At 54.4% G+C, this 23007-nt stretch overlaps 5 protein-coding genes across 5 annotated transcripts; 2 read left to right on the forward strand and 3 right to left on the reverse strand.

The window, feature by feature from the left end:
* Positions 1 to 647: 647 nt before the first annotated feature.
* Positions 648 to 2931, reverse strand: J4E78_006709 (uncharacterized protein; the record flags this gene model as incomplete). Its single annotated transcript, XM_049367319.1, has 2 exons — positions 648 to 2835; positions 2897 to 2931. The coding sequence occupies 2 exons, from the start codon at positions 2929 to 2931 to the stop codon at positions 648 to 650; spliced, it is 2223 nt and encodes a 740-aa protein (XP_049221066.1).
* Positions 2932 to 3454: 523 nt separating this feature from the next.
* Positions 3455 to 4384, reverse strand: J4E78_006710 (uncharacterized protein; the record flags this gene model as incomplete). Its single annotated transcript, XM_049367320.1, has 2 exons — positions 3455 to 4093; positions 4139 to 4384. 2 exons carry the CDS (start codon positions 4382 to 4384, stop codon positions 3455 to 3457), a joined length of 885 nt encoding a protein of 294 aa, XP_049221067.1.
* Positions 4385 to 10060: 5676 nt separating this feature from the next.
* J4E78_006711 (uncharacterized protein) lies at positions 10061 to 16498 on the forward strand (the record flags this gene model as incomplete). The annotated part of the gene is made up of 1 exon (XM_049367321.1): positions 10061 to 16498. One exon carries the CDS (start codon positions 10061 to 10063, stop codon positions 16496 to 16498), a length of 6438 nt encoding a protein of 2145 aa, XP_049221068.1.
* Positions 16499 to 16801: 303 nt separating this feature from the next.
* J4E78_006712 (uncharacterized protein) lies at positions 16802 to 17824 on the reverse strand (the record flags this gene model as incomplete). The annotated part of the gene is made up of 2 exons (XM_049367322.1): positions 16802 to 16943; positions 16992 to 17824. 2 exons carry the CDS (start codon positions 17822 to 17824, stop codon positions 16802 to 16804), a joined length of 975 nt encoding a protein of 324 aa, XP_049221069.1.
* A 1701-nt stretch (positions 17825 to 19525) lies between these two features.
* J4E78_006713 (uncharacterized protein) lies at positions 19526 to 22606 on the forward strand (the record flags this gene model as incomplete). Its single annotated transcript, XM_049367323.1, has 2 exons — positions 19526 to 19561; positions 19607 to 22606. The coding sequence occupies 2 exons, from the start codon at positions 19526 to 19528 to the stop codon at positions 22604 to 22606; spliced, it is 3036 nt and encodes a 1011-aa protein (XP_049221070.1).
* Between the last annotated feature and the right edge of the window lie 401 nt (positions 22607 to 23007).

Raw genomic sequence — 23007 nt, forward strand, 5'->3', positions numbered from 1 at the left:
CGGTCGAGAATTGTCGGCTGGGGCTGGTCTGCCGCGGCGAGCGCGGTTGTCGCGAGTGCAAACGTGTGCACTGCGGAGGGCGAGTTGTGAACACTGTATAGAGGGGTAGAGGTGAAGATATGTAGATGCATGTGTCGATATGCGTATGCAGCTCGGATGCGGTAGTTACGTGTTCCGAATGGGCTTTTCGGACTGGTGCCTGCAGTATGTAGGTAATGCAGCTGATGATGATCCCGTGAGATGCCCAGGTGGGCTTGCGTCACTCGTTGAAGGTGGAACCCAGGCCTGGAAGCATGGCAAACGTAGCGCGATATTGGATCGAGTGCACCGCAGTCATGGGCAAACAACATGCACGTGTTTCATAGATATTGTTCCCACCTGAGTAGGGTATTCCATTCATAGCCGTAGCCTTCGCTGATCAAACGCCATAGTCCGCCGCTACAAATGCTAGTCATGAATCAATGAAACACAGTAATAACCCCAACAGCCCATCGCTGAATACCGAAGATACGAATAGCATACCAACACCCCTCATCATTCGGGGGAAAACACGGATACCCTAGAGCATACGTCGACGTTAGGTCACGTACTTGACATGTTTCCATCGTGATGTAGGCTCCAGGGTGCTCAGTACTTCCCTTTCTGAACTACTCCTCCCTCTCCGTGACCGTCCATCGCCGCTTAGGCCCATGACTGTGCTCGTAAACGTCGTCCAGCTTTGGCGGCCCCCAGAGTCCGTTGTTGGCCTTTGGGGCTACCTTGGCGCCCCAGAGACCGCCAGCAGAAGTACTTGGAGCGCTCTGTTTGCGCGTCTGGGCACTGACTAGAGGAGTCGGTTTATCGTTGACTTCTCGCTCTTCTTTCGAATCGAGTTTTGTCAAGCGATTGCTCACATCAGACGCGCCATCCAAGTGTGCGATAGAGTTGCTCTTGGATTTGGAGGCAACTGCGGCAGCGGAAGTCGACTTTGGCGGCTGTGGATGCTGGTTTGAGAAGTTGAGGACCATGTCGGCTTCTGTGGCGGGTGTGCTTGCGCCTGACCACAATCCGCCTGATGGAGATGCAGCACCGCTTGTCGCACTCTGCGCAAATCTCGAGTTTGATCCCGAGCTCATCGTCCGTCGCACGCCGCCCAGTGAGCTGTTCCAGTTTCTGTACGGCTCGCCGAGCGAGAAGGGGGAATCAAGTGGACTGCTAGTCGTCGATGATCCTGTGAACCTTCGTCGATACTCCAACGATGGACTTGCTGCGATGGCCGGAGATGATGTTTGCGTCTGCACAGATGGCGGTTTCGAAGGGTCAACGCCAGGCCGCAGATGGTCGACTGAAGCCGAGAGTTTTATGTCGTAGGTATCTGACATACCGGGGTCTGCTACGGAAAGTCTTCGCGTGTGTATTGTGGCTGGTGCGGATGTCTGCCTAGGTTCATCTCTCCGGACTGCCATGGACAGCGACGCCAGACCTATATCCATCAAGACAGGCTGGTTCGTCATGGCGCCGAGCAGCGCATTGCATCCTGCTCCATGAGTAATCAGAATCAGAACCAGCTCTTCCTCTTCATCCGCGGTAGGATCATCGCTGAAGTTGGGGAAGGGGTCGGACTTGGTGTGCGACATAGGCGGTGGCGTTAGGCGCAGCGGTTCCTTAAACATGAAGCCAGGAAACTGGTCCTTTGGAGGCGCTGTGCCGTGGACTCGATACCACTCCATCATGCCGGCAAGGCCTTTCCTGAAGCGCTTGTGCATTGTGCTCCATTCGTCGCCGTACTCGCCGCCGTCGCCCCAGTTCTGTGGTGCACGCATGCTGTCCCATTGGAAGTCTACTTTGACGCAGGCTTCTTGAGCGTGCGCGACGTAGCCTCGCGGTATCGGATCGGCTGGGGAGACGGAGTAGGAGGGATGCGGCGGTTCGTAGACGCGGTTGGGTATCGCGGTCGGCTTGGGTGTCTGAGTTGGCATCGCCAGTGGTGCAGTAGCTTCTTTCGATGGTGTTCGTTCCAGACCCAGTGGGCCGGCGTAACTGCTGGAGCGCTCTCGAAGCGGCGCAAACTGAGCCAGACTGCTCATAGCAGTGCCAGCTCCTCTACCACCATTCGGTGTGCTTGTGCCTGACTTGTTCCCCATCCAACCTCCTGGGAAGTGGCCCTTACTGCTGTTCGGGTTCGGCTGTTCTTGGATGTAGTCGCCCCTCCGCAGCAGATCAGCTTTGGCGCCCGCTACCATCATAGTCGAGTTTGGCGGGGCCGTGATGTCGGCGTAGTATTCGGGAGACAGCCATTCGCCCAGGAACGCGTCGATGCGCAGGAGCACCCTCTCAGGGCCTGTATGGGGTCGCGGCAGTATCTCGAGATTGGGGTCGGCGAGCGGCTCGAAGGTTCGGGGCTGCGACGAGGTCGACTTGGTGCGCGGCGCTTTCGGCGAAGGGACTCCCAGCGAGCCATTGGCGTCTTTGGAGGGGGGTGTGGGCACATTGAGCTGTGGCGTGGTAGGCGAGTGGTATTGCGAGATGCCGGCTGCGACCGCCGTGCTGGTCTGGACGCATCGCAGGAAGGGACTCGAGTGTATGATGATCTTGCGCTTCTTCTTCTTGGGCCGCCCTTGCGCCTTGCCGTCTTTGGAGATGCTCAGCTTGCTAAAGTCGAGATGGGCGGGGTCGTTGGTGGTCGCGCTCTTCGCGTCTTCTGCCTGCTGCATGTCTCGCTCATGGAGGAGGGCGGCTATGCGCTGGCCGAGGGCCTTTGCCTGCGACCAGCCGCCGTACGTGAGGGGCGGATCATACGGCGTGGGTGAGGAAAGATGCCATGACTTGTCGGCAGCGTCGAGGCGGGCGCCGTGTCTGAGTGCAAGTTAGCTACAGAAGCGGAATGTGGAGCCGTGAAGGCTGGGTGAGACGGTACCTGGCGACGACTACGACTGCAGGACCCTTCGCCATGCCCCGCTAGAGATGCTTCGCGTGCGTCTGGCGTGCAGCTGTGCGACGGTCGTGTATGCAATGCGCCTCCAATACGAACAAGCAAGTCGGTGGAGAGAGCGATTGTAGAGGCTTGAAAAGAAAACAAGGTGACAGCTGCGCGGCGTCAAGTGATGCTGCAGACGCTCCAGGGTTCACTATAACTTTGCGACCCTGCAGACGCTATGACACCATCGTCTCTCGCGCTGACAGCTGGAGCGGGCGCTCGAGAGGGGTTGGTCTGGTGTTAGGCTGTTTGTGCTCGACGCCACACTGCCGCCTGGTGTTTCACTGCTGCATGCAGGTGTCGACTTCTTTCTCTACTTTCGCGCACGTGTTGGCTACAAGAGAACGCGTAGGTCAAAACAACAAAAACTTTGTCTCGCCTTCGCATATGTCATCTTGGTCCGGCGGCGGACTTAAGACGCCGGTGGGGCCGGGAAGAGCCCTGATAGCCCTGGAGCACGCCATCAATTTGCATGTGATCTTGATTCGACTAACACGCCTACTCCAAATAATCTCCCTGCGTCTCCTTGTGTATAACGTCGAACAGCGGTTTCGCACTGAACCACCCAGCCAGCGAGCTTCCAATCGTCTTGTGTGTGTAAACCGCGTCCTCTTCTGTAATCTTCACCGTCTCGCCACCCCGCCCAACCGCCGCTGCATCCGCCATCAGCTGTGATTGACAGCACTTCTCCATGCTAATGAACCAGAACACTGCCTCCTCCACGCTCTTGCCTACAGTCAGCAGGCCGTGGTTCTGAAGCAACGCAGCCTTCTTGTCGCCTAGACACTTTGCAATGTTCTTGCCCTCTTCCTCGGCCAGTACCACACCGTTGAACGACTCGTAAATGACGTGGTCGTTGTGGAACGCACATGAGTCTTGTGTTATGGTGTCGAGTTTGCGACCAAGTGCGCAGAATGTGCGACCGTAAATCGAATGCGAGTGTGCTGCGGCGACAACATCGGGGCGGGCAGAATGGACAGCGTGATGGATCATATAAGCTGCCGTGTTCAGCAGTCGGCACTCGCCACCATCGATGACCTCGCCCTTTGCATTGACGAGAATGAGGTCCGAGGATTTGATGAGGCTGAAGGCGACACCAAACGGATTGACCCAGAAGGTCGTAGGGTCCACAGGATCCTAAGCAATCAGTATACTGCGCACAACATGTGCTACACGACTTACTCTCAGTGTGATATGGCCAGCTACACCCTCATCAAACCCGTACTTTCCAAAGATGCGGAAAGCAGCTGCCAGTCGGCCCTTCAGGTACGCCCGCTCCTTGTACGGGTCGTCAAACTTTGGTGGCTTGGGAAACTTCAACATCTCGATCTTTCCATCCTTCTGGTTCAGACCAGGCTCGTTCGGTGCCACCGTGTTCGCTCTGGTCTCGTCGCCTGGTTGAGGCTCGATTGCTGACGGAGGAGACATAATTGTATTCTAAGGGCTAATCGAGTAGGATTGTGAGGTTCTAGGCAGAGAAGAGCTTCAAACGAAGAGGAAGTAGCACGAGTATCGAAACAGCAGTAGAAAGAGCCCTCCGTTCCAACGTGCGGCAATAAACAGAAGTCGCGACGGACCAGCCTTGGGAACCGCCACCCCTCCTACGAAGGCAACCACGACCTCGGTCACTACCTCGGAACTACAGACGTAAGCTCCCTATCCGCCAAAGTAATCCGAGTAATCACCTGCGTTATCGGAACGCTTCCGATAGTCACCCATCCGGCGTTTAGCACGTTAATGGACAACGCGTGGTTGGTCGGCGACCGATAAGTAGATGCGCGTGCGGGGCATGATGGGCGGGGCGGGGTAACTGTAGGCATCGCCGCTCGGCTTTTGTGAACAACGAAGGTTTCTGGTGGCGGGCGGAAGTGGAAGGTTTCCTCGATTACGGTGCCGAGCGGAGATGGAAAGTCTCCGTGATTATGGGTTCGGGCTGAGGTGAGACGGAGAGCTCGGTATGCCTAGGTTTCCGAAGGCGAGGTTGAAGCTGGAGTGGATGAAATGAAGACACCGGTTCGAGGAATAGGCATGTATCTTGCGTAGATGGGTGTTGAGATTACTATACCTTTGACTAAATCGCGAAGAATGAAGAATAGAGGGCTCCTTTGGCTAACACTGAAGCCACTTCTAGTCAATTACTCGGACATGCAATTTCTAGGCAGAATACTGAAATTCACACGCATATCACGGTCTACGTTAGTATACGCAGTAGACTAGGTATCTTATGTTCTTATAATTCTAATATCTTGATACGTGCTGCTTAGATGTTTGCCGCAGTACGAGGATGAGGTCTTATTTTACTTTCCCTTCGCACACCAGTAGTAGTACATAACCAAAGCAGGCAAGCTACTCAGATTATTATAAAGTAACCGGAAGAGACACGGTTATACTAGTGGTACGACTTTCAACCGACGTGTGATAGTGTTTCTAGCTTTTACGACCACACGCAAGCGTATATGCCATATGGGTATCAAGGAAGGGCCGCCGACCGACTATGCGATGCGCAAGGAGCATGTGAGAACTGGAGATGACGTATTTCAGCATGCAATCACGAAGTAGTTGGAGACCAAAGGTGCCTAGGCACTACCACTACTGCTGCGTCTATCCCAGCGCGAACTGATCTCAACGTTTGAGTATGCAGACTAGGTACGCCATGCATGCGAGGAGCATACAACCCTACCGCTAATCCTGTCAGGTAGGAGAGAATCGTGCTCATATTATGCAGGTGAAGTATAGTCCCCGTTCTGGAGCTGTGCATGGCGTTTTGAGTACTAAGACTAGTACCGACATCACCCTGCATCATGTCGTGGAACGGTGGAACCGGGTGACTGCGTTAGGATATGCATGTCGGTTCCCGTGTATTACTATGGAACCACAGATGCTTCTGAGAGGATATACAGCAACATTTGGCAGTGGCTGGTAGTCATGCGTTACTCATGTATTTCTTTGTGGTTGTGTAATCTTCATAGAGTCGGAGTTCGATCTAGATGCTTGGTCTCTCTCTCCAACACGGGCATTAAGAGACAAGAACGATTAATGGTGCCTTTCCACGGCTGGCTTTCGTAATCTTGGGGAATGCGACGGTGGTTTCCAGTGTCAAGACGTTCAGTCATGGAAGCCAGAGATCACTTAAACATCATGATCGCAGTCGAAAAGATGGTATATTATTGGAACTGTCTCGTAATCGTGCTAGACGCAGACTCATTGTGATGTGACATCTCGGCGAGATCGAAGAAGCCTTAATGCGTTTGGACGTCAGAGAAACTCTGCGCCTGCCACTGAGGGCGTAAAATTCTTCCCTTATCGAGGAAGGGGATGCGTCTTTGACTTAGACCGGGGCCTGTTCCTGTTCTAGACTGGCCATCGAAGTCGTATTTTGGAGTTAGGAATAATTGCGATAAGTCTATGGTGATTCTCCCTCATGTGTGATGTCAAATATGAAGAGCGCGTATTCTGACCTGTGATATCACCAGACATCTGCTTGACTCGCAACCACCGGAAACAGACTGCCGATCAGTTCTCCAAGGAACACTCTGCTAACCACACTGCGCAACCCCCACTGTATCGGTTTCGCCGTACTTATCATGCGCAGCCGATCTGATTGGCTTTCATCCTTCTCACACTGAAATTGCGATGCAGGATCAAAGTGGAGCGATTTGCTGCATTGTGTCTTCGATCATTTCGAGTCAGACTAATGATCCACTTGAAGTAGATCACTACAAGCGAGGCGACGTTCAGCTGAGCGTTCCGTGGCGCCACGGGAATCCGGCATGTCAAAATGTCAATCACGGCTCCCAGCGCCTCGCACTGACTGTGCTCGTCACGTTCGCGTGGCATGCATGTCTGCTTCAAACACTCCATGTATTGCCTTTCTCGCGAACGACTCGCGGAGCAATTATGCCGTCATACAGACGTAGTGCTGTTGATGATTACCCGGTGGGGGTTACAATAGACTATCGTGAGTATTGTGATCCGGCGAAGCCTCACCGGAGACTTTTGTCGCTCGACCGTTCACGGTAGCCGAAAAGTAGCGTGTTTGCCGTCGTGAGCACACTTGACACTTGTGAGGGTGGTGCAGATCAGCACGGTAACCTTTGCAATGCTACGTTACCACAGCCTCCCACGCTTGGATGCTTCTTCTAACTTCCGTCCGATTGGGGGTATGGCTGCGCCTTCGTACCGTTTCGGACGAGGGTCCTGTCGGTCGCAGTCTCCAGATGTATCATATTGGCGAGCTAGTATCGAGTCCAAGACATCGCCGATATCTGGGTAGCTGCAGTGTCGCTTAGTGTAGCGCCATGCTGGATGATAATGCTCACTGCCTCCACTTTACATGGAATCTTCTCCTGTTGGTGATTGAAGAACGACCGGTAATGACGCCAGCTGCCCATCACTGCTTGTGGAGACGCTCTTTCATTGAGATTGCGTGGTTGTTGAGATTTTTCGACACGCCTACTGCTAAAAGCATGTACTGCTATGCTGGCGTCAACGGGTACTCTACACGCTGTCTGAGCTCTCCGAACCCAATTGCCTTACAGGACACATAAAACTGCAGATCCCACGGACGAATCAACCAAAAGAATTCGCTGGGAAAATGTTCCGGCTTTCAAAACACGACGACGATTAGCCGTGCACGGTATCCGTACCGTGCTGGGGGAAGCTGTTGCCGGGAAGCCCGATGACCCGGCGTTCGAGCCGAATCTTAATTTCGTGGCTCCCAATAAGGAATACGGCTGGTGAGGAAATGCCAAAAAGGACGCTGGTGGGACGCGCCATCGTCTAAAGTAACTAGAGTTGGAGATGCAGACAGCCTTGGAAGTGGAGGTGAGTGGAGGCCAGGATCTGCGGCTAGGGCGCGGGCTGGCGCATGACGTAGCGTGGATACAAGCAAAAAGCACACATTCCGAAGGACACGTCGATACGGAGCCCGATGCCAATCTGAGCAGCGAAATCAGCTCTCTCCCATCTCTCCCAATCTTTCTTCCATCTATCAGAATCTCTGGCCGGTGTCTTCAGCGTCGTCGAGAAGCGATTCCAACGATGCTGTCGCGGTTCGATAAGCGAGCCCTGCCGTGGAAGCGTAAATCGACGGGGAAGGCTAAAAGGAAAATGCCGAAAGCCAAAGACGCATCGACGACCTCTCTCCGAGGCTGAGGAATGGCTCTACTCAGATCCCGGACACATCCTGCACCGATTTCCGGCAGCGCAATCGATCGACGTGAGTGGTGGGTCTGCCCTGCTCCCATCAGCTCTGCACTCTGCCTTAGCGGGCCGCCCATCGATGATGCTAGGAGCAGATCAATCTTGAGGCTTGCAGATGTCGGCGAGCAGCGATGTGAGTGGGCCGCTTGGCCTAAGAGCGGGAGGACCGTTCCTCCACCCGCAGATCCACCTGGCCTAATTGCGACAGTTCAGCTCTCGCCGCGGGCCATGAGATCCACACTACAGGACTTCGGTCAACCCCGCCTACTTCCTAAACTCGATCAACACTAGCGAGGTATCCCGTACTTCCATCTAGAGCCACGGCAGACGTGGTCGCCGACCATTCATGGAGCAGCTAACAGGCTGCTCGCTTGCAGGCTATCGTGGCTTGCCCGCGCTGTTGAGAACGACATTGCACCCCAACGGCGGTGCCTGTGCTTGCCGCCTCGTCAACTACGGAAAGAGAACGTGTTTGACGGGAGTGGAGACGGGCAAGGCGTGGTGATGCAAAAACAATCATGGAAAATGAAACGCGAGACATGTGACATCTCACTCCTGCAGAATGCATGTCGTGGATGCGGTACGGTTACCACTCTATTGGAATCTTCTTCTCCGACAGTCTAGCATGGGCTCTGAAAGACTGCAGATCGAAGCAGGTTCTGAGGGACGGAGAATCTCGACTACGAGGACTCCAGATGACTTTACTGGACGCCATGGCATCGATGTGCAGCCTCTCAGCTATACCAGGCTGATGACGAAGCTCCCAAAACGGTACTCCTGTTGACCGGTCTTGGATAACCTTCACATAGATTGACTGAGCCCCGCTCCTTGCAGCGATTGTGTTGAGTCGCTGCGGCATTTGTCCAGGTCAAATCGCCATAGCTCAAGCTTCCCCACTCCGGCTGGGTCCTTAGTTGCATTGGCTTGGTTCATTCGACTACGGAGCAAGCGCAGCCTCCCCACGTAATCTATACGGTGGAGCTCATGCACCATGCGTGCGCGTCAATGCACTCACTCATGCAAAAAACGACGTACCAGACGTGTCAAGCTCGGCTAGGATGCATGATCGCCGACCTGCATTATCGACTCTAGGGCTGTCTCGAGCCATCCACAGAGCTCATCCTGGTTCGAGGGACTAGCTCATGCGCGTAGAGATGTTGATACTCATGGGGAATACTCGCAAGCTCAGACTATGACGACAAGCTGTTGATCCATACTATCAAAGTACATGTGCCCCGCTCGTGGTCTGTGAGCTCTGCCGCATCCGATCGTAGCTTTTGAAGCCATTGGGATATATAGGGACGACCTGAGCATCATTGGAGGCATATCTTTCATGTTCCTCTCAACTCATGTTACAGATTTTCAGTGAGTCGGCCTCTCATCCTCAACATATCCTCATACTGATCCAGCTTCCTAGAGAGACATAAAAAGAAGCGCTCCTCCCAGGCATCCGTAGATTCTCAAGATCTTAATAGACGCTCAGCCTCCATCGCATCTATCGAGACCGACGTAACCTCGTCTCCTCCGTCCACGAAGTATTCATCTTCGCCGCCGTCATTACCAGTCACCAAAGGTCGACCCTCTCCGGCACAAATCAGCTACTCCACTTCGGCAGTACCTGGAATTAATCCCCAACCATCACCAGAACCTACTGTACGACCCAGTCCAGTGATAAGAAACACCTTACCACTCACAGAGTCAATACCTTCGGTCTCGCCTGCATCATCTCGGATTGCTCCTACAACACCCACACCAGCTCGCCGTAACACGGAGCTAATTTTTGACTTGTCTCCGCAACCAGACAGTCCTCCTTCACCATCCCCCATCCGTTTCTCAGTGAGCTCCAACATCTCATCTGAGTCCGTGGTTACCATCAAATCTCCACAACCTTCATCGCCCATCATGCAATCCCCCAGACCCACCTCGTCTAGGCAACAGACGAACGGCGCGAACGGCTCATCTGCGGTTTTCTCTCCACCACAGTCACCTCAAGCCCTCTTCCGCACAAAGGGTCGTCTGCCATCATTCACCTCTTCTCGCGCAACCAGCGGAAACTTCAGCATGATGAAGTCGTCGTTCAACAACTTGAAGCGAGGAAACGGCAACCAGTACCAAACATCCATGGTCCAGGACTCGGCAGCCTCTCTCCGGAAGAAGAGCATGGCCGAGCTGGGCGCCGGTGTGTTCCAGAGCATCGGCAACGTCTCTTACGTTGCCTTCCTGGAATGGATCAGATCCGAACGCCTGACCACTCTCCCTCACAAGGGCAGTCGCTGGGACAAAGTTTTGATCCGCGCTCTGTACTTCGCTGAGCAGCTTCACAAATTCGAGCAAGCTGTCAAGCCATTTGCTCAGGACAGCAGCTCGGCAGCTACCATCGGATATGGACATGCACAACTCCTTCTCGAGTTGAGCCACCACAACTCCGAGGCTCTTGACAAGGCCTTCTCCGTCTTCTACAAGTTCGCCATGTCGTTCCAGTCGGTTCTGCACCGCTCAGAGCTCTTGACATCAGGTAGCTCAGAGATCCGCGAGCAGATCTGCTTGTTGTACACAGACCTCATCACTCTCGTAGTAGATGTGGCCATCAAGTTCTACAAGACCGTCAAGGGCATGACTCCTGGCCGGACAACGCTTGACATCTTTGAGCTCTTCGGTGAGACCATTGATGCTTTCCGTACTCGCCAGAACACCGTCGTCGAGTTGATCTGGCAGTCCCAGATCGAAGGCGGTGAGTTTGAAGAGGGTGAGGCCATCGATGTTCAGCACTTGAGCCGCTGGTTGGCTTCGCAAGACCGTGTCATTGCCGCCATCACCAGAGACCACGAGACATATGTAGACAACCAAGCCGAGTTTACTTGCCTCTGGTTCAACAAGCACATGACCAGGTTCTTCCAGAGCGAGAACAAGGTCTTCCTTGTTACCGGTCAGTCGGGCGCCGGAAAGACGACATTGGCGGGATCGATCGTCGAGCGACTGCAGCGACCTATAAACAAGAAGCAGTACGACACACTTTTCTGTTCGCTGTCGCCTGACATCCCGACTGCTGCTACATCCTTGGCAGTGGTAAAGTCGCTCTTGTACCAACTGCTTAACCTTCGCATTGGTAACATGGGTGTGTACCACGCCCTTTTCAATGCCTACAACCGATGCAGAGGCACCGACGATATCAAGGCCTACGAAGAGACCATGTGGCAGGCACTGGGCGAGGCTCTCCAGCAGCCCGTATCCGGTAGCAACGAGTTGGTCATGGTTGTTGATGGTCTTGATGAGATCGCAGCCTCCAACAGCGCCTCTGTCCAAGCTATGGGTGGTTTCAGCCCAGCTGATCTCCTTGAGAGGCTGGCTAAGGTGACTCAACAAGGTCACGGAGTCAGACTCATCACATTGTCATCTTCCATGAAGATGCCAACTTCGGCCAAGGGAGTTCAGCATCAGATCGTCAAGGAGGACGTTCGAGACGACCTTCACGCCGTTGCCCTGCGTGCTCTGATCCACAACCACCACTTCCATGGTCAGCGTCCTTTCGACCAAGAGCAACTATTGGACCGCATCATCACCATGTCTAACGGATCTTTCCTCCATGTCACTTTGACTTGCGAGTTGCTGAACACCCAGAAGTCACCGGATGCGTTGATCAAGACTCTGGAGAGCTTTGAGTCGTCGAAGCCGTCCGTTCAGGACCTCACTCTCAAGCTCTTTACCGCTCTCAACCCCACCAACGAGGCAAAGACTTTGTTGTCATGGGTCTTGGCTGCTGAGCGACCTCTCACAATCGATGAGATCAACACCTTGTTTTCGGTCGACGTGCAGCGCAGCACTGTATCCGACAAGGGCGTCAACACGAACGAGATCTTCAGGACTCTTGAGCCGCTGTTTACTCTGCACCAACGCATCGTTCGTTTCAAGCATCCCGTCATCCACTCCACCCTTCACGACTTCTCCGCCAACGGAAAGATCCCTATTCCTTTGAAGGACAGTGAGACCGACATGCTTCTTAGGGTTCTTGCTTACACCAAGCACACTTTGAAGGACCACAACACCGAACCTACCTTCGACACGTTCGATCCTACCACACCCGACAGGCTGTTCAGAAGGCACCCTTTCCTCGAGTACGCGGTGCGCTACTGGGTTCTGCATCTTCAGCAGTCTCCATTGGCTCCCAAGTCTACTGGCGAGTTCAAGCCTACTGCCGAGCTTCAGAAGGTGTTCCCCCAGAGCACCATGTTTCCCATCTTGGAATCTTACTGCTGGGACACTCAACTCCCCATCCCCGAGGCTTTGGATCTGCAAAAGCTTGTGGTCGTTCTCCGCAAGAGCACCCTGCCAGAAAACCACCCTGGTCTTCTCCAGACGTACCTGTCCATCGCGACGAGCTATCTGCTCATCTCCAACATCCCGGAAGCGACCAAGTACCTCTACCTGTGCACCTTCGTCAGCCGAAAGGTCTTGTCTGACATGCATCCATTGACTCTAGAGTGTGCTAGTCAGTTCTTGAAGATCACTGAGACCCAGACTACAACCACGAGGACTGAGATCATGACCCATCGTGAAGAGATCCTCAAGGTTCTGATCACGACTTATGAGCGCCAGTACGGAAGTACCTCTGAGCTAGTCATTGAGACTCGCAAGCTTCTCGCCCAGCTCTACGCCCATATCAACGAAGAGGATAAGTCTATCGAGATCTACCGTCTCATCCAGGATGCAACCATCCAGCTTTACGGCAGGGACTCGCACCAGGCCCATGACATCAACGACCACCTCAAGGTCACTCTCGGAAAGGATACCGGCGATCGCGAGATCGAGATCTACGACGACTTCACTTTGGATTATGACCACGAGGAAGAGGAGGCCATTGAAGCCCTCACCATCTCCACTATCAATGCTCAGTTGATCCAGATCCAGAAGCTTCTCTCTATGAAGAAGTTCGCGGAGGCTGAAAGGATGTACGTCGAGCTTTGGATGGAAGTCTCCTCCAAGTGCCGCACCGTCCAATCTGTGGAATGGCATGAGAAGAACATTGAGATCGCCACCTCTTATGCCCAGTTCTTGAAGAACCAGAAGCGTACCAGCGAGTCTACCGCCATTCTGTCTTCAGTCTGGCAACAGTACGAGTCGCACCAGTTGTCTTTCGCAAACAGCATCGTCTCGCGCCTCTTGACTGTCGGCAAGGAGATGCGAAGCATGAACGCCCACTCGCAAGCTCTCTCGATCTTCAAGTTCGCCCATTCTTACCACAAGAACATGAGCTCTCAGGAGAGCAGTGAGTCTCGCGAGGTCAGCCAGCAACTGTCTGAAACTTCGAAGGAGCTCGTCCAGCACAGCCTGAACAGCACTGGAACTACCACTACGACGACTGTATCGGAATCTGTCTACCAAGATGTGTTCTTCTCGACCATCGCAAGCTCCAAGACTATTGAGGCAAGCACCATGTCGCTAGCCAGGCAGCTCGTCACTCAACACATGGCAAAGAAGAACTACACCGCTGCCATCAACGTCATTCACGCGACTCTACAGCGCACTTGGTCCTCATTCCTTGCCAACTCCATCCACGACGTCACAATGGCGACTGTGTTCACTCAAGAGTCTATCGAGCTTGTCGAACGCCTCGCCGAGTGCTACTTGCAGACCCGCCAGCTTGACAAGGTTGATGATGTGTACAACCGCTTCTTCCGCGCGGTCTTGGTCACCGAGAAGGTCGACAAAGCCACCTTCGAGAGATCGAAGAACCTGTTGATCAACTTCTACGACAAGCACGGCTACGCCGACAAGGCTATCAGCACGTACCAGGAGATCTTGGTTGTGTACCGCGCACGTCTCGGTCACACCCACGAGCTCACCATCCAGACCTTGTACATCTTGGCCCAGAGATGCCGTAGCCATCCTCGCAACCACGGCTACTGGCTCGACTACTACCTGCAGATCATCACTGCTCTCAACAAGGACTCCGATGTTTGCCACAAGGACGCACTAGACGCCATGCTGGTAGTCACTGTCACCTACTGGGAAGACCGCAGGTATGCTGAGGCAGTGACCTTCTACGGAGTCTTGTGGAACACATTCGTTCGTCAGACCAAGCAGCACAAGGTATTCACCGACGTCAAGTTTGTCGAGACGCTGTACGAGCGATACTACCAGTGCCTGGAGGAGACTAAGGCCAACTGGTCTGAGCTCTACCAGGTTACCAAGGAGTACCGCGAGACTGCCATTGCTGTCTTCGGTGCTGAGTCGACCACCGCTATCAGCGCAACTCTCGCACTTGCTCAGGTTGCTCAGAGCAGCGAGGCGCACATGTCTGAGGCTATCTCTCTCTACGAGGCGGTCCAACAGTCGGGAAAGCAGGTCACGACGACCACCAGCACCACTGAGATCAACCAAGCGCTTTCTTCCCTCTACGTCAAGCAGATGCACTCTTCGCTGTCTAGCAACATGAAGGCCGAGACTGTCCAGCGTGCTCTGAGCATGTCTGAGTCGCAGTTCCAGCAATCTACCCGCGAAAACGGCTACAGCCACGAGTCCTCGCTCACTAGCTTGAGGGAGCTTGCGTCTTTGTACTCGCGCCAGCAGAAGTCGGACGTCGCGGTCAAGCAGATCTCCAAGGCTGTTTCCGAGATTGTGTCCAAGGAGACTTCCTCGCAGAAGCAGATTGAGTCGGCCAAGTCCATTGCCGCGACCTTCCAGGCCATCGAGCAGACCAGCACTGCTCACGCCATGGTTCAAGAGCTTCACCGCCAGATCTGTGCCAAGGATGCCCGCAACGCTTCCAAGTGGTCATTCGACTTGACTAAGAGCAGCCGCACTGCGATTGCCTTCCTGGCATCTCTCCAGTACAACCTGCGCAGGGATCTCAGCATTGGCTTCTCGGAGATCTACGCTGATCTGACCATGGAGTACATCTACTGGGTGCAGTTCCACTCGACCCTGGACAACAACGAGAGCCTTACCAACATTCTGCTCGCTGCCGCTCCTCTTCGCTACTTCTTGCGCCGCAACGATCAGCAAGACATGATCACCGTTGTCGAGGAGCAAGCCGTTGGTCTGTTCGTCAAGCGCGACGCCCAGGACCTGAAGGACTTCAGCAAGGAGTCGCCACGCATCTTCATCATTGGCATCCTTGACTATCTCGGCCACGGACGCAACAAGAACTTCAACCGCGCTGTTATTCTCTCCAGCAATGATAGCGTCGCCAAGCTCACCAAGGCGAAGAAGTTCCATGAGGCTTACGACATTGCCAACCTCGGCTTCCTCTTCGCCCGCAAGAATGACGGTTACAATGGTCCTCGTGCCATCAGCATGGGCTTCAAGCTCGCCTCCCTGCTCGTTGGCCGTGACGGTGAGAAGTGTCCCGACGCCACTCTCCGCAAGAAGATGCTGGACCTTTCCAACCGCATCGTCAAGCAGATCTTCGAGATTTGCAAGAACCTCAAGATCAACTTTGCTCAAGTCCAGCTCTACGAGCTATCTCACCTGTCCGCTCTTCTCGGCGAACAGGAAGACTACGAGACCCTCGAGTGGCTCCTCACCACTCTCTGGCAAACCCGCGACGCCCAGCGCTCATGGCCCTCCGAGGTCCTGCTCAACCTCGGTCGCCGTCTCATCTGCGCCCGCTACCTGGCCAACCACCAAGTCAAGGCCATCCGCCTCGCCGAAGACATCGCGTACAACATGCGCCGTGCCCACGGTCCCCGCGCCCCCGTCACCATCGAGACGTACGAGCTCCTCGCCCAGCTCTACACCTCCACCGGCCACGCCTACCAGGCGCAAGCCGCCAAGGGCGAGAAGACGGCCAGCCTCGCAGCCGACTACTTCAAGAAGGCCATCAGCGTGCACGAAGACATCCTCCGCGTCCTCGTCAACGACCAAACCTCCGCCTCCAACGACTCGGACGACGAAGACGACACCACCGCCGAGCTCCTCGCTCGCGAAGGCGTCAACGTCCAGAACTCACCTAACAGCCCCCGTCCCGCGGCCGTCGACTCAAACACACTCGACAAGTCCGCCACTGCGCTCAAGCACTTGCACCTCCTCAAGCTGGCGTACCAGCGCTACGGCGGCTGGCCCAAGAGCTACAGCGAGTACGAACACCTTAATGCTCAGCTCTTCCGTCTTTTCGGCGCAGAGGCCAAGTGGAAGGGTGTTGAGGGCACCGAGAAGTGGGATGCGAAGACCTTTGGTGCTGGCAAGGCGGAGAGCCAGCAGGGTGGCTTCCGCGGTATTGCTGACTGGAGCCTTGGCAGTGAGGAGCTGGTTTCTGTTGGCCATGGACATGGTCAGGGACAGCATGGTGCTATGGTTGGTAATGGTGTTGTTGCTCCGCTCAAGACTCACATTGACTACTAAGGGATTGGATTCGGTCTGTTTCGATTAGCGCGTTTTGATCGTTGCTCACACATTTCCTTGAGTCATTGAGTTGGAGTTGGAAGAGTTTTTGCTTGTTTCGATCAACTGGTTTTGATCGTGTTTTTACAAAAGTTCACACTTTTCTTTCTTTGTGTCAGTTAGCTAGTTGGTAATAGTAGTTTCATGGCGTTTCTGAATTGACCATCTTTCTTCACATCTTTTCTGTCGGCGCTGTGATGTTCAGCTATATACAATGGCATTTCAAGGAATTCTCTATCCTCCATCTCTCCTTCTCTGCGTGCTCTACTCCTTGCTCAACAACTCCGCAATCGAATCCGCTGTGGCGTTGTGGATAGGGAAGGTAGGATGTAGCTCGTTAAGCCACAAGTACTCGTTGACAGGGTACTCGCACGAAGCATCCTTGGTGTACCAATCCGGCGTCCCACTATCAACCTGTTAGCAATGCTCTCTTTGATCTCTATCGAGGACTTACTTCATATACGCCGCACAATACCCCGTGACATTCTTCAATCCGGCCGTTTGCTCATAACTTGCGGGGTCCTCAATAACCTTATTGAACAAGCCCCACGTGTCATGTACAAACACCTTCGTCCCGCTGTGATTCGCCTGGAACGCATCCACCATCCCCCCCAGCCTCTTATTCCAATCTAGAATGACCTTCCCCTCGTTCTCCACCGCATAACCGCCATCATCTTGGTTCAGCGTCAACGGCGCAAGATTGACAGGCGGTACGCTCAGAAACAAGAAGTTGCGCGCCCCAGTCTCATACACGTCGTCGAGGAGGTCGGCGTAGACGGAGAAGATGGTGTCGTAGAGCGTGGCGTTGTTGAGCCACCAGCTGTTTCCAACGTCGTTGATGCCGATGAAGAAGGCGAAGAGGGAGGAGGATGACGTCCAGGGTGCGGTATCTGGGTGTGCGCCGTATGTGGGCAGGAACTCGGTGCGAACCTGGTTCTTCATGCTGATGACTGTGGGGGCGTACGGTGTCACGAGGTCGGAGTCAACAGTAGCGCCACCGTAGGCCATGTTGTAGGTGAGTAGGTCGCTGGCATTGTAGGTTGTAGAGAGGAAGCCGACCCAGTTGGGTCCGTTGGAGGACGTGTAGCCGGGGTACGCCGGGTTGCCGAATGGGTTTGAGGCGCTGGGTTGAGTCCCGTTTACGTCGAAGCCGGTTTGTGTGTAAGAATCACCGAAGACGAAGAGTTGTTTTACGCTGGCCCAGCCGGACCATGATGAGCTGTTTTTGTATGGAGCTGCGAGGGTGGTAGTTGCTAGAGATAGCGCGAGGGTAATTGACTTGACCATTATGTTGTCCGTTATCTGCGGTTCAGACAGAATGAAGGTAGCGAGTGAATAGGCATTGAAGAGAGAACGGCACGGTAAGTATAAGAAGGACAGATTGATGCCAGTACCAACTAATCCGGGTCACCAGGCGATCTACAGGTGCGAACGAGGTAAATTGCTCGAGATTACTTGACGTATGCGAACACCCCACATATTGCAACTAGAGCGCATACTACACTGAGTCGCTCGCGGAATAATTTTGGAAGGACGTTTGTGATGCACTAACGGCTTGCGCGTGAGTAGTACGCGTAGAATGCTTGCCCGGAACGAGGTCCGAAGAGGGTGACGCTCCGTGTTGTAACGGGTATAGTGGGTCGGTGAGCATCATCGTCGACGCGCGATATTGGAGTTGCACTCCAGATTACTGATCTGAATGGATATGAAACACGTGCGATGTTTGTAACTGTGCTTACCTTGACACAGGGTGGCTGGTAGAAACTTCTGGCGCAGGGTCAGTGCGGCAAACGTTGTGAGATGCAGGCAACAATGCCATGGCGCAGTCTTCGTGACTCCTGAATATTCAAGCTCAGAGGAGAGTGCGCACGAATTCATGTATCCTCCTGGGGTATGCAAACGCGTTGTGGTGTGCGTCTCCGAGGACCCGTGTGCGTGAAGGGAGCGGGTGCAGTCCTGCCGTTCCGTACGACAACATCCTTGGGTGTGAAGCAAAGACTGAGTGAAAATGTTTCTGGAAGAGAAGCGAGAAGGGAAGAAACTGTATAAAAAAGCGCCTGGCGGTGTAGTTGCATTTGCGAGAGAACTGGACCTGACGGTCGGCTGTGAAGGTGGGGCGTCAGGTACTCGTTCAGCGCTCGTAAACACGTATAGCGATGCGACCGGCGTACTTCGTATCGGCAGCCAGCGGACCTCTGTCACGAGATCTAGAAGCCAGAAAACATTCGGCCGTAGTCAGGTATGATATCAGTCGGATGGAGCGGGATGGCGGGAGTCGGAAAGCAGGAAAACATCCATCGGCCGAAGCAGGATGCACATGAGAAATGCGTCAGAGGGCGTGCGCGCAACGAAGACGTGCTTTCCCATGCTGCGTCGCATGCGAAACAGGATGGAAGAAAGACGGGTAATTATCGCAAAGTGTGTGGCTAGAAAGCCGGTCAGTCGAGTAGCTATGGGTGGAAAAGGCGTGGCTGAGGAAAAGATGGCGTAGTAAGGCTGAAGACCCTGGCTACCAGCCGCCCGCGTAGACCGCCCGCGTCGACACATGTCATCCACGCATTGGAACATCGTCTGCCCGTTGCGCTGCATTTTTTCGTACAGCTGTTACAAAGAAGCAACGTGGTAGTTCCCCTTAGTACTCTTGAACAGTCTGGAGCCAGAAAAGGGTCAAATTACCCCCAGATCGGCGCTCTACTGTTCGGCTTCGCAGCAATCCGCATTCCGAGTCGACAACATCGTCACCAGCGCGCCCGTGAAAGCTGACAAGGCACCGAACACCCGCCCGACCCTTAGCAATCCGACTTCCGAAATGCCCGGCTGCTAGGAAACATCGTCGCCATCGTCACCGTCGATCCCTGCATTCGCTCCACCGCCAGACATTTATACACGCTTGCGCTACACGCCTGCACCCCGCGTATTTGTACCAAGATTCACCCCCACGACCACCTTGACGCATAACAAAGAGAGTTGTAGTAGCAGAGTTCAGCCATGGCGGGAATGGAGAACATCGAGGTGCATAGCAAGGTATGTACAGCATCCACGTCGCGCTTCCTCGCTGACTGAAGGCAGTCGTACCTTGTAAGATGGGTCCATGTCTCGTCAGGCCACACCATCTCCTGGAGCGTCCAACCCCATAAGAAGTCGCTCAACTTCGGCATCTTCAAGCACCCCGGCACAGCTACCGGCGCAACTCCCCAGCTGCCCACCTCTGCCCTCGTCGAATCCGGGCCCGGCACGCCGACCCTCGAGCCACCTACAACACGCGGACGCGGAGCTTCGACGTCGCGGAATGACAGAACAGTCGTTTTAGATAAGCTGGCGGCTATTGGGCTGCGGCAGGTGCATTGGCATGGAAAATGCGAGGCTGATTTGGTATCCATGGGCACATACGACGTACCGCCAGGCGAGGGTGGCATGTATGGACTGGTCTTTGATAACACCTTCTCCAAGACCGTGTCAAAAACTGCCACCTTTGTCCTCATGACATATCCGACCAACGCGGCGCCCAAGTCGGGTCATCACATGCACTACGCGCAGGCCATGGCGGGCGCAAGCACCACGAGCCTCCCGAAATCAAGCCCCTCGATGGGCCCCATCGAATCCTCAGAATCCTTACCGCAAGCCTACGCCGAGCGACCGAAATCACAATATGGACAGAAACAAGGCAGTCTTTCCGGCTCCTCGTTTCTCACGGGAGTGCTGCAGAAGAAGAGGAGAAAGAGGAACCAGGGCTATGCCAGGAGATTCTTCTCCTTGGACTTCACATCCTCAACGCTCTCCTACTACCGGAACGACCATTCGTCTGCACTGCGAGGAGCCATACCTTTGTCGCTAGCGGCTGTGGGCGCGAACGAGGAGACACGCGAGATATCCGTCGATTCTGGCGCCGAGATCTGGCAGCTGCGAGCAAATAATGAGAAGGACTTTCAGATGTGGAAGAACGCGCTCGATCGCGCCTCAAGAACCGCTTCGGATAGAGGGGCAGTTGCTTCACCAACTCTGCAAATCCAGGACAGCCCATACCAGAGCCTCCCACACGTTCTGAATTCAGCCGAAGAGAACGAATGGGCAAGAGTCGAGGCCCTGGTTGGCAGAGTCTCAGGTACACGGGATGCAGTACGGAGGTTAGCTCAGGATACCGATCCAAAGTACAACGCATCGTCTGCGATGAGCGTCAGAAACATGGGCGATAGTCTCTCCCCAACGCCGTCCAACGACGAGGCGGGTGACTACTTCCCAGAACAAAAGGCCCCTGAGAAGATGGCTTTCTGGAAGCGCAAGCCGAGCAGTTCCGGCACTCAGAGTCCATCCGGCGGCATTTTCAGCAAGAGGAGTGTGTCAGCGCAAGTAGGAGTTGCGTCGCCTGGAGCCGTCCCTCCTGGTGCCTCCAATGCGGCCGGTAATGGCACCCTTGCCGTACCCAAACGCAATGGACGCGCGAGCACCATGATGAGCTCCGCAAGCATTCCACATGAGGAAAGCGTTCACGACAACTGCATGGCTCTACTTCGAGACCTAGACTCTGTTGTCAGGGACTTCGCTGACCTGATTAGCGAGAGCAAACAAAGACGAATGCCCCCGGCTGCACCTCTTTCTGCCGTAGGATCACGGCACAGCTTCGACTCAGTGGCCGAGTCTGTAGATGAGTTCTTCGACGCGCCAGATGGCGACGCAAGCAAGTCACAGCTTCTGACCATCCGGCGCGACAGTCAAGAGGACAGCCGCGAACGTGAGCAGTCACCAGATGCCGATTCAGATGGCGAGTCGGAGTCTTCCTCAGAGAATGGCAGTGTGGGAATGTTGGACCGACCTCGCATGTCGCGGGAAACCACTCCAGCACTCTTCCCTACACGTCCCAAGTCGCTCACACCTCTGCCACTTGACCCTGTGAAACGTCGGGGCACAGTCCCAGCCCCCAAGGTTCAGCCTCCAAGTCTCATCGCATTCTTCAGAAAGAATGTCGGCAAAGACTTGTCAACCATTGCCATGCCGGTATCAGCTAACGAGCCCACATCCGCGCTGCAAAGACTGGCAGAACAGCTAGAATACAGCGAGCTGCTCGACGCCGCAGTAACCGCAACTCCAGACAACGGCGAGCGCCTCGCCTACATGGCCGCCTTCGCCATCTCCGCCTTCAGCAACGCCCGAGTCAAAGACCGCGCCATCCGTAAGCCCTTCAACCCCATGCTAGGCGAAACCTACGAGCTCGTCCGCGAAGACAAAGGCTTCCGCTTCTTCGCCGAGAAGGTTGTCCACCGCCCCGTCCGCATGGCCTGCCAAGCCGAAGCCAACGAATGGACCTTTGTACAATCCCCCACGCCCATGCAAAAGTTCTGGGGCAAGAGCGCAGAAATCAACACCGAAGGCCGCGTTCGCATCTTCCTCCACGCCTCAGGCGAACACTACTCCTGGACGCTCGCCACATCCTACCTGCGCAACGTCATCGCGGGTGAAAAGTACCTAGAACCCTCTGGCACCATGACCATCATCTCTGAAACCACCGGCGCAAAAGCCGTATGCACATTCAAAGCAGGTGGCATGTTCGCCGGCCGCTCAGAAGAAGTCTCAGTCCAGGTCTTCGACGCTTCAGGTGCCGTTCTGCCCATGGGTCTAATAGGGAAATGGACATCAGACCTCCAACTCACTTCCGCGGGCCAACCCACTGGTAAAACAATCTGGAAAACAGGTGATCTAGTCGATAAGGCAGAGAAACATTACGGTCTTACCACTTTCGCTGCTGCACTCAACCAAGTCACGTCCATTGAGCAAGACCACATGGCGCCCACTGATTCCCGCTTGCGACCTGATCAGCGCGCCTTGGAAGACGGTGATGTGGATAAGGCCGAGGCGCTGAAGGCGAAGTTGGAAGAGCGTCAGCGGAGTCGCAGGCGTGTGCTCGAGGAACATGGCCAGGAGTGGCAGCCTAGGTGGTTTACCAAGGTGGGGCCTGTCGAGGCGGCGGCGTTGGGCGATGAGGAGGTTTGGCGGTTGAAAGGTGGGAAGGACGGGTATTGGGATTGTAGGGAGCGCGGCGATTTTGGGGATGTGGAACAAGTTTTTGAGACGTAGACGTAGACGTAGATATTGGGGAAGTAGCGGTTGTGAAAGTGTTGTGGAATCTACAAGGTTTTCTGCATTCGAGTTGGGGTTCGACATGATTTGATGTAGTCTTATTGGTATGACATGAAGTGTACGAGTTGATCTCGAAAATAAAGGTCTTTGGTATATAATACTAATTCGAGAATGTATACCAAATACTGGCACGAAACACCATAATACCCAAGACACTCATTCACCCATGGGTCTCAGGGCAGCCGGCAACCTCAAACACCACGCAATGCTAAGAACCAAAACGTGCAAGCTTTTGGTGTCTTCGTCTATAACAGAAAGATCAAGCTGGAAAAGAAGAAGGCAAGCCAAAGCCCAACACTAGCACCCGACCAAAACTGACCCTACGCTTAGTAGGCCGT

The sequence above is a fragment of the Alternaria triticimaculans genome, assembly GCF_023758025.1.
Source record: "Alternaria triticimaculans strain BMP 0046 chromosome Unknown scaffold_9, whole genome shotgun sequence".
Taxonomy (NCBI): domain Eukaryota; kingdom Fungi; phylum Ascomycota; class Dothideomycetes; order Pleosporales; family Pleosporaceae; genus Alternaria; species Alternaria triticimaculans.